The sequence below is a fragment of the Nestor notabilis genome, unplaced genomic scaffold (assembly GCF_000696875.1).
Source record: "Nestor notabilis isolate BGI_N333 unplaced genomic scaffold, ASM69687v1 scaffold30401, whole genome shotgun sequence".
Taxonomy (NCBI): Eukaryota; Metazoa; Chordata; class Aves; order Psittaciformes; family Psittacidae; genus Nestor; species Nestor notabilis.
In genome coordinates, this window is record NW_009916516.1 from 40,487 (window position 1) to 52,247 (window position 11,761).

General features: G+C 38.9%; 1 protein-coding gene across 1 annotated transcript in view; it reads right to left on the minus strand.

Annotated features, from left to right (window-relative positions):
* LOC104399626 (lisH domain and HEAT repeat-containing protein KIAA1468-like) overlaps positions 1-754 on the minus strand; it is a gene marked incomplete at its 3' end in the record, with an annotated part of 40,698 nt that extends 39,944 nt beyond the window's left edge. The window contains exon 1 of the mRNA XM_010024626.1: positions 646-754. Coding sequence (XP_010022928.1) covers positions 646-754 — 109 coding nt within the window. The remainder of the gene's footprint in view (positions 1-645) is intronic.
* Positions 755-11,761: the final 11,007 nt, after the last annotated feature.

Below are 11,761 nucleotides of genomic sequence, written 5' to 3' on the forward strand. Positions count from 1 at the left end.
ATGTGGGAGCTGCCTCCTCTGCCTCCACCAGTGCGGGTGCAGATACTTTGTTTCTGCTACCCACCTGGAAAGGCAGACTTCCACCACAGTCAGGCACCGTGAGGTCCAAATGGCCACTCCACCCCCTTGAACTCATACTGCAAAGCTTGTAGGGCCACATGGCCCTTGCCTGCCATGGCTCCACTGCAGCCTCTGCCCCAGGGCACAGCTGCAGTGGAGCTGAGGGGACAGCAGGCAGCAAAGGGAGCTGCTGCTTCTATCAAAAGCCACAGCAACGCTAGTGACCTGGATCTTGCCCTGCCGGGAGTAGGCAAAACAAATTTTGGAGCCATTATTGCACAACATGTTGGAGCTTCTCAAGAAACAGAGCCAAGCACCACATGTGGACTTACACAGTGGGTTTAAACAGCAAAGAGAGATTTCTGATAGAGCCTACTACAGTATCAGCCAAGGGATAACAAGGTAAGAAGAGAAGCTAAATGAGAGCATTACCTCAACATACTACCTGGAAGGTAACAGCTGGAAGGCCCTGCCAGATCCATAATCAACAGCTGAGTCATGGCACAGGCACCACTGCCTGGCAGGGCTGTGCTGCAGGCTGCCCAAAGCCGAACAGCAGCAGGTCTGCCCCACCACTTCACTTACCCAAAATGTCACCTCTATGGGGGTAACTGCACCTGTTGCCTCGCTCCTTACGACTGCCTTTGCAGGCAGTCATCAGTGGAGGTTTCTCTCCTAAGACTAATGCCACCATCCAGGAAAATAGAGAATAACATTTTATAACCTCGAATTTGGTACTTCCATAAAGGGTGTGCCTCTCAGCAAAGGATCAGAGGGTGAACATGGTACCTCTCTGTGGGCAACCAAACTGCCTCATTCACCAGCAAAACGAGCAGAGCTCTGAAAGAGAGAAATTGGCAAGGGACGAGCTGTGCTTACGACATAGCTCACCTGAGGAATGTGAAACTTCACCATTTTTCTGAAGTACAAATAGTTGTACTCTGGCACACTGAGTGGAAGTATTTCAGTTAAAGCATTCAGAAAAACACCTTCTGAACTGAAAAGGGATTTTTTTTTTTTTTTAAAGGGAAGAACATCAATTTCTTCACTTTTAAAATAAAAATTAAAGCTCTTAGATTTAAGTTACTTGGCGAAGAACATCAAGGCAGAATCTTGCAGGGGGAAATTGCTGAAAAGGAGAAGTACGCTTTTGCTTAATTCTGTTTCTTTTCTAAAATAAAAACCCAACGTGACACAGCAGCATGAAGCCATTTTGCTGTCATGGTACACACATTGTTACCAACAGTCTTCTGCGTCTGGATTTTATACTTCTTTTTCTAGTATTCTGAGTTAAAACACTTTATCAGCAATTTATTTTTGCTAAAAGCTTTCCTAGTGAACATTGAAAAAATAATTGCTGTCAGTTTGTTTCAGAAATGATAAAGCAACATAACAAAACCTGTTTTAACAAGCAGGTATAAACAACTCCAGAAAGTGTATTACTGCAATATGGAATGACAGAGTGCCACAGGTGCATAGAAAACAAGTGAAAAAGTCTTGGGCTTTTCAAGGCTTATACTGGTGAAATACCAGGAGATAGACTGGAAAAGTAAAGGAGAGCTTGTGTATAGTTCTTGTCTCTTATCTCTACCACTGGAAAAGGATTAACAAAAATAAGAAAGCTAAGATACATACTAGATACTCAAAGCTAAGAATCCATTTACTGAAAAATGCAATATTTTTAATGATTTTAATGTCATTTGTGAAGTTAAAAGTCAGGTTCACTGCCATGCTTTACTTTCAAACTTGTACAATCTTTTTCAAATGACTGCTTCATTCCAGAGGAAAGGAATTTAACTCCTTTCTTATTCCCAGAACTGTCACCTCCATGACATACAGATTTCTGCTGACAGCTTATGTTCCTGAGGCATACTCAGCTCTTTCATTGAAAGTTGAATTTAACTATATAATGAGGAAAATGTAAAAAATCCTCAAACTAAAATGATAAAGTTCAAATTCCTTTCCACTGACATACATAAGATGAAAGAGGTTAAGTTTCATTCCCTCTGATGGTAAAATCACCAGCTTACATAAGGGACACCAAGAGCGATCATACTAACCATAGTTTCACAGTACGTGAATTAAGCAGAAATAAGCTGCAGTCTTCTACAAAAAAGCATTATTGAATAACCTTTACATGAGCACAACATCATAAATCAGCTAAAACCACTGACAAATGAAGCAATACCTCTTGATAGAGAGGGAGAAGGAAAAAAAAAAAAAACCCAAACAGATCTTTCAGAAGCTATTTGGATTACTTTGCAGACATCTAAACTAATTTTTAAAATTACTAGTTGGTAAAGCAGCCAATAACTTGTTACATTTTCTCTGAGTTGACAGGAAATAATATTGTCATGCACTAACAATTAATCAAATGGAGCATGCAAAGAGCAAGAACTCCATATTTTTCCTTGAAATTCAAGAAGTAATAATTCACTTTGCATGTTTTTAACTTTTTTCCTTTTTTCTCTGTGTTAAAGGTACAATAAAAGAATTGCTGAAGTTCAGTCCTAAGGAAATGCAAGTGTATAAATATGTATTTTAGATCTGTTTCTGATGGCCATAGAGAAGTCAGTGAACTAGGTATTTTACCTACCTTAAATAATCCAGACCCAGAGTAAACTAGCCCTTATGGCCATGCAACAAACTGTTTGCTCTCCCCTAGAGATACTGGTCTGGAAAAGCATGTCCTTGAATAATTTGCATTTTCAGCTGTCCTGCACAGTATAAAAGGCACAAAACAGCAGAAACCAAGGAAACTGGGGACAGAGATTATGTGGGAGAAAAAAATAGCTTCCTCTTGTATATACTTCTAGTTGCTCAAGCCCCATGTTAGTACTGAACCGCACATACATGTATGTGAAGAAACCAAGTGGCAAGATGGATCGCATTCACAGAAGATGTGGAATAGTATAAAAAGCTGAAAAGCTTTAATGGAGTCCTTTCTACATTAAATCAAAGAATCAGACACCATTAACAATTTCACAAGCGATCTTCAATTCAATTTGTATCTGTGTCTGCATTATGTAGCAACTGAAATAGGTTTGTGCAATATATATGAATAAATGAAACTAATTTCCCATAAGTAACATTGAAAATTTCTTTAAGCCTTACCAAATTTCATAAGACAACTCTGAAGCAATATTACTTTGACAAGTCTTATATGGCTGTGGCATTTAAAACTTCTGGTATGTTTCAACTTGTTCCAAGCTTACCAATACTTTATCAGCCAGCAAAGCAAACTTCATCTATGGCAGCAGATGTCTGGTACAGCATAACATCTTTATGGTTGAAACAGACTTACGTATCAATTTTTTAAACCAATTTGAACTTGCAGAGTAAATTTTGCAGATCAACATGTTCAACATCGTTAAAGTTACTCTAAGATGGAACTAAGAGTCTTAAAGTCATTCATGGCATCAGGCACTAAATTGTAAACAACCATCAACCTTGTTTTGCAATTGCAAATGCTTCTTTTGCTCTCCCAGATGTTCTTACTCCATGAGACCTCCTGAATTTTCAAGGTTGGTATGTTCTGAAAAGAAGATCACCATTAAATGAAAAGGACACAGAGCTAAATAAAGCAACTAGAATAAAACTAACTTTCAAACTGCCAGAGCAATCCACTAACAAATTACTAGAACAGGCATTCCGGATGATCGCATAATGCTAGTCCATGATGGGCAATCCACAACAGATTGACCAAACAGATGGTCAATGCATTGACCTACTTCATATTACTAACAAATATGAAAATTCATAGAAAGTATGAGGGTAAAAAACTTACAGCTACTTGGAGAAAACTAATCTATGCTTGCTGATGAAGAACAGCAGGGAAACACAAAAAAAAAACCAAACAACCAAAATAACCCACAAAAAAAATAAAAAAAAACCCCAAAAAGTAAAAACCTCTAACAAAAAACAATCATTAGATATGTAAAATAAATACTTTGCAGATACACTGCAGTAAAGAGATATAACTTTCACTCCCATGACAGGTACACAGCAGAAGCTCATGAGAAAAAATGAACCAAGCCATTTGAATATTGCTGAAGTGAACACTGAGGTCCAGGGGCATCTGACATTGGAGAAAGCATCAAACCCAGCCTGGCTCCATACATTGTGCTGTAGCATGCTCGAGCTACTAGAGCTTCCCAAACAAAAAAAGCTAAGTAACAGAGCATGGCACAGAGGTGCTTCTTCCAACTCGAGCCCCCAGCTGCTTCAGAAAGCATCAAAAGCATCAAATTAACTCCATATGCTTGATGTTGCAGCACTGCTTTTCCCCAAAATGGAGCAATTAACTTGCATTACAAGTATTTTTCCATTCTCTGCAGTAACCCAGCTTTGTTATACTCTGACATCAAGCAAAATTTTATCAATCTAGTCCTTAAATGGCTGTCTTTGCTGAGGGACTACTTAAAGTGTATAGATAATACTCATCTTAATTCTCAGGCATTACATTCTCTCAGTTTTCTTTTTATTCCAATTCTAGTATGTTCCCCTTTTCCTGATTTCTACATTTATCTCAGGACAGTAGTAAATGTTCCAGTTAAGTTTTAGTAATGTGTGTCCACATGGATTCTATAAACAATTGAAAAAATACACTAAAAAAAACCCCACAAAAAAACCACCAAAAACCAACCAAAAAAACCACCCCAACCAACTCAAAGCAAACACCCTAGCAATCAGAGTTCAAAGCATCTCTCCTATTAGGAGAGGCTGAGAGAGCTGGGGCTGTTCATCGTGGAGAAGAGCAGGCTCAGGGGGGATCTCAGCATGCATAAATACCTGAAAGGAGGGTACAAAGAGGATGGAGACAGGCTCTTCTCAGCAGTGCCCAGTGACAGGACCAGAGTCAATGGGCACAAACTGAAACACAAGAGGTTCCCTCTGAACATCATGAAACACTTTCTGTTGTGCAGGCGGCTGGACACTGACAGGTTGCCCGCAGAGGTTGTAGACTCTCCATCCTTGGAGATATTCAAATGCCACCTGGACATGGTCCTGGGCAACCGGCTCTAGGTGACCCTGCCTGAACAGTGAGGTTGGACCGGATGACCTCCAGGTCTCAAACAACTTCAACCATCCTGTGGATTCTGTGACTACGTTTTCAGTAATTTCTCTTACTGCACAGTTTTGTCAAATAACAGAACAGCTGATAGATCTCTCTCCCCTCCAACATCAAACCAAGATGAAAAAGTGCTTGTTATATAAATAAGAAATTCTTATTCTGTGAGTTTTTTTACGTAACAGTATTTCCTTCAATTCAACAACAAAGTAATCAGTTGCATCACCATCATGCAGCGTTATATTGCAGGAAGGGAGGAAGTAAATTGCCTCTCCCCTGTGGTGCACCAGGGGAAAGACTTCAGATTTCTCAGAGGCTTTTCCAGTTTGGTCTGTCTTAAAGACAGAGCGGGGAAAAAAATCTCCGCAATTTTTTTTTTTTATCTTTTTGATTAACAAACTCAATATAGTCTGTGCCATGTTTCAAGCACATGCATCATAAATGAAAATACAAGGCCTATGATCCTTGCTGAATGCCTCAAAGTTTTTGCCTATGCTAGAGGAGAATTCAACTCAGTTTCCCAACCCCGCATCTTTACAAAACCAACAAAAGAAAACCAAATACAAGTAATACATTGACAATAAAGAGTTATAACTTTGAACACACAGCAGTATAAATGTTTATGACTTATCTTTATATACTCATAGGAAAAAGACTTCTGATGGTATATTTTAAATAATATATAATTCCATATATACATGAATTACCTAATTCAGGATTTGTAGCAAATCTTACTTAGTTCTAAAGCATGAGAAGTTCCTGAAAAAGATTTTTTCCAAATTTTCATTAATTCTGAGTCTATAAAACAAGGCCAGCCTCACAATTTTTAAATTAATAAAGATGACGGACTGTACACAGATCAGCTTCCAACAAAGCTGATATCAATACCTACTTGATCATGACTTGCTTGCAAATACTAGACAAACCTTTTTATACCATGTAATGATGAAATTTCCAGCAAGTGTTCTCCAAGCTGAACAGAATTTACAAATAACATCTTCAGTCAAGAAAACGACAATTCTCACAGGAAAAAAAGCTACAGCAAACTCGATGTAACTTATGCAGAATTGAGATTATGTACAGGGGAGTTTAAAGAAGCTTACAATGGTTGGTTCTGAAATGCAAAATTCTAGATAATCTTATTGCTGTTCCCTTTCCACCCAGCTCCCTGTCAAAATCTCTCCTTTCCCCATGAGCAAAATTGTCAAGAGAAAACGTGTGCTGCTTCAGCACAAAGCCTACTTTGCTGAAACTTTCAACCGAAGCATGGTTAAATTCACAAATAACTGAACTAGCTACAGTGCCTGTATATAGAAGTTCACTTCTGCCTTCCCCAGCATAGAAAAGTAAGTGACTCTGGCACAGGGATAGAACAGAAAGTCAGGACTACAGCAGCTAAATTCCCATTACATATCTATAAACATCCTAAGAGAACAAGAACACCCAAATAAGTTACTACAAGGTAAAATACAATGTGGTCACACGGTACGCTTGCTACTCAGTGATAATCCTCTGCGTAGTTATACCCTTATGGGGACTAACCTGTCTTCTGAACTATCCACCATTACATCCCAAAACACCCCAACATAGGTATCAACTGCAGCTTAAATTATCCACTAATCCATCAAGAACAGCTTCCAGCAGACCTGCTTTCACTCATTTGAAATTCCAACAGTTGCAGAAGTCTTAAACTAAGAAGATCTTAATCTGTCAAACGAAAATTTCTCAGAAATACCAGTGTTGGTAACATGACAGAGGCTTTAAAGTGCTTACAACTGGAGAAAGTTCACCTGGCTTCTCTATCAGTGAAGCCAACATTAGGGCACTATGAAACTTCTCACGTTTCACCCAGGCAGCACTGTTTTCTGGCAGGTCTGCAGGGAACCCTGCTCCGCTTTCCTTCAGCATTACATACAAACCTCTAACTCTTTCAACTGCTTTCTGTATTTCTTTTGAAGAAACAACATTCCACCTTTTCTGTCTGCCGATACCAGCAGCTTTGATTACCTATTTATCTGCAGCTTGCCATCCTGTCCTTTACCCAGAGGAGCATGTTTCTCAAACCAGACAGTGAAACCACTTCTCACACACAAGTTGTCATTCCACCTCACAGCATCTGGAGAGGTAGCCAATAAGACAACATGCTTTTGCTTACTTTCATAAAGTAACAAATAAAAGATTTGAGCTGAATGCAACAAAACACCTAACAAAAAAAAAAAAAAAAACAAAAAACCCAACAAACTAGTAATTAGAACAACAGAAGTTGTCTTCTTCCTAACCTCCTATCTTATTTAGATTGCCATTTAAGTTGAGATATAATGAACTGTTTTGAGGTAGCCCTGTTCTGCTATACATTCATACAAACCAAAAACCTGATTAAACACTGATTGTGACAAGGGCCTGCACATAGCCACCATGTCTGTAGCTCAGGATTAAGAACTGTTACGAAAACACTCCTTTCTCACAAAAGCATCACCAATATGCTTTTTGTAATAGGACTCATCTGAATTTCAAAGGCTACAAGCAAAACCAAAGAGATACTTCCAACTCATAAACAAAGCCAGGAGTTTACTATGAAGAAGCAGCAATACTTTCTATTTCTGTAGTCACAGATTAGCTTAGTATAACTCAAATCAAGTCCCAGAAAGTTATGAACAATTTTATTTTGGAAATAACTAGAAGCAATCTCCTGAAAAAACATAAATGTAACATAAATGTTCAAACCTCTTCTTTATGATTTTCATAAAGCCATTTTAAATGTTGAGAATGTTGAGCTTTTGCAGCTATGAAGGCAAAATAAATGACAGATTTTAAGACTAAAGCTAGTTCTAACAGTGTCCCTGAATCCCTCCAGGAAAGTGCATTTGCCAAGCATAGCAATCAAAGGGCACTACAGCAATCACACACACATACACAAAATGGAAAAAAGGGTTTCTTCACCCACAAAGATCAAACTTGAATTACTGTCATGGGAGAACATTTGTGGTTCAGGAACAGGGATGAGGCAGTTGACCCACAGTTTTATTTCTAAATTTCAAGTGTCTCAGTTTGCACTGTACACAAATTTAATATGTGGGTGCTAACTAAAGCCTTGTAAAATATCTGGAATACTGTCTGAAGAAGGGTCTTCCACCATACCACTCACATAGGTAGCATCAGAAAAGTGGTATCAAAATGGTCTAGCAAATGCAGAGCTACTGCTGTTGAAACCAATGGAAGAAGCTGTCACAGAAGTTTGGGAAGATCTAGCAGAGATACAGGACATGAAGGACCACTATACATAAGTACTATGCATCTAAGGGAACAGTGCTGACTTCTTCACAAAGTGACTTTGCTTCAAACTAGAAGAGCAAAATTGCTAGACAACAATGTACATTTCCATATTTTTCATTACAATGTATCTTAATCTGTTTGCAGCTGTGACATTACTGCTGCTGGAAAATGGAAGGGTGTTTTTGCAAAAAAACTAGGAAATCCAAATCATCTGACTATCTCTGTTTTTGTAACTAAGCATGCTGAAGCATGGTTCAAAGACAAAACAGCTTTTAAGTCACTAGCTGACCACATGATGCTAGTTGTTTAAATCCTATGATTTATCTCTTTATAGCAGCTTATAAAGAGAAAGACTGGAGGGGGTGGGGTGTTGGAAGATTAAAAAAAAAAAATAAAAATCTAGCCTGCACTCATAGTTTAGCTTGCCTAAAAGGATTGTGAGAAGTGCCAATGAACACTTGAACTGAAATTCTCCTATTCTGTACAGGAATGCGCAGTACGAAAGCTTTCCATTGCTCAGTGGAAATCCTCAGGCAGCATTCCAAACATACTTCACATTCAGTAGGAACTGCCAGTCATACTTTTTCTGCATCCACTCAAATTAACAAAAACCTCAGTGTAAAACCACAGAAATTCATCTAACGTGGGGGCAGGGAGTAGCAAGTACAAAGCTAGTGCTGAGAAGAAATTCTGAATTCAGGTATCAACAGAAATAAAGAACTTTTTTATCTGACCATATGAAGAACTTTTTTTCACTAAAGCATTAAATTCAAGTCACCTTGAAATGACAACCATGCCAAACTCTGCTACTTTCTGCATCAATAGTTTCTATGAGGAAAGCTACTGGTTTATTCTGAAATACCTTTTGTCATGCTACAGCAAGAGAAGGTACCTGCACTACTCCCACATACATTCTCTGCAAGTCTTCATGTGAGGATCCACAAGTAGGAGCACATCAGATTGGACCTCTCAAAAAACCTAAACTTTTTTACTAACTTAGGAAACTATTCAGACTTACTATTGGATCTGACCTGTGGCTTAGTCCTCTATGTAAATACAATAATACCAGATGTTTAAGAAGAAAGTGAAAAGAACTCTTGCAAAAATCATACAATTTCCAGCCCGTGGTATGCTTCCATTTTTTAACATTGGAAATTGGTATAAATTCAGAGACATGAAGCTATCAGCTCCTGCTGACATCAACCAGTCAGGCTGAACAGCACTGTCACAATTGCTAGCTCAATGTTATACTCCAGAGTGCAAGAAAGTCCTGAAGGCAGTAAGTCCAAAAATCTACTTGAGCTATACAAAAATACATTTTATTTTCCTTGTTCTGGATCTGCCACCTTTCAATGCCACTCAATGTAAACTGCCCTTTCAATCACTGTTGAGAAAAAAAAAAAAAAAATCCTTGGAAGAGCACACTCTAACCTATAGATACCAGAATTCACGACACATATTCAACCTTTAACTTAAGGTCTAGCATATTAATTTTAGCACACCTCAGTATTATTAAACTGTTCCAAATCAAGTTTTTATCTTCCATCCCTCCTCCCCCTTTTTTAATAGTTATGTCCCATTGCCATCTATCATTCAGCAGGTCAACACAATATAATCATTAAGATGTCCTCATGTAAGTGTACATTGTTCTAGGATTGCAAGAGAACATTTTCTGGAACGCATTACATCAGAGTTACACAAGCTAACCTTTTTCTAATTCCACTGAAGTATGTACATTACCTATAAATGAAAACAACATATCATCTCAACAAAGAAAAACAGAATGTTTAATCAACCAGTTGTATTGACTGGAATCCCCAGTGAAGCTGCTTTTAATAAACCAGAAATTTATATTGGTTTGAAGCCTTGAAGCACAAGTTTTTCCAACATTCACCAATCTTAACACGAAGACTACCACACCAAAGCTCTTGGACAAGGCCAAGTATGAAATTCTAAGTATTTGTAAACACAATAACCAACATATAAACAACACAGCATGAGTTAAAATTCCATCCATTTTAATACTATATTGAAAAGCAATAATAAACGGAAAGTTTAAATGCTCATTATCACAGCCATCTAGATACTGTCAGTTATTTCCAAATTTTAAGCCTAATTGTGTGTCTTTGTAATATTAGAAATGTTTTTTTTAAACAAAACAAAGTATGGTTAGATATAAGGAAGAAGCTCTTTACTGTGAGGGTGCTGAGGCACTGGAATGGGTTGCCCAAAGAAGTGGTAAATGCTCCATCCCTGGCAGTGTTCAAGGCGAGGCTGGACAGAGCCTTGGGCAACATGGTCTAGTGCAAGGTGTCCCTGCCCATGGCAAGGGGGGTTGGAACTAGATGATCTTAAGATCCTTCCCATCCCTAACTATTCTATGATTCTATGGGACTATTTACAAAATTTAGGTGTCTTAGAATGCACATACACATAAACAAGTCTTTTAACTGCTAGCCAACAACTCCTTTCACTTCAACACCTTCCTGTGAGTTCATTAAGTCCTCAGAAGTCTGGTGGCTGGACAGCTTCTCTCTCTCAGAGCCACTTCCACAAGCCACCTCTTTATGAGAATTCTCCGTTTCTTGACAGTTAACATCGATAAGATACACAAGTAATTCTATTCTAGGCCATCTACTCTACTACTAAAACTCAAAAGCTTGTAAGGCCAGCTCCGTGATGATTGTCCAAACACCTGCACCGCTTTTTCTCATGAAAGATATGGTAAGTCAGTATTTTTACGGCTCCTCAACTCCAGATCCCAGAATGGTTACCCAAAGACTGCAGACAGCTGGTGAACACACCAGCATTAATTATAGGAAGCATTGTATTAGTTATGCATGACCTGTGAAACTCAGATCTATCTTTGCATGACTTTGCCATTCCAATGCATCAGCATAAATAACACGCTGGCTCCTGACAATAAAAAATTTTGACAATTTTTAGATGTTAAGCGTAGCAGCCATAGCTTAAAACCCAACTATCTCCTAGCCACGTAGAGTTTATCTCTTGACAGTAGTCACTAAAGACAGCACAAGAAACGCAGAGACAGCTAATAATTAAGGCTACACCCAAAGACTACTAAAACTTAAGGCTAAAATCTCCATCTCTCACATTTCTTCCGCGTTTGGCCCACGCATAACCTTCATGAGAGCACTGAGGCTCGATCACGTCCGTGAGCAGGACCAGGCTATGACCAGTCCTGGCACCCCATCTCCTCAGCCCGCGGCTGCCGCGCTCCTGCAGCCTCCCCCAGTTCCACACGCGAGTTACAGAAAACAAGAAGCGATGCAAACCGCCTTCCCCAGCCGCCCGGCTTCCCTGGAGACACGCACCGGCAAGGGCCGCGCCGTGAGC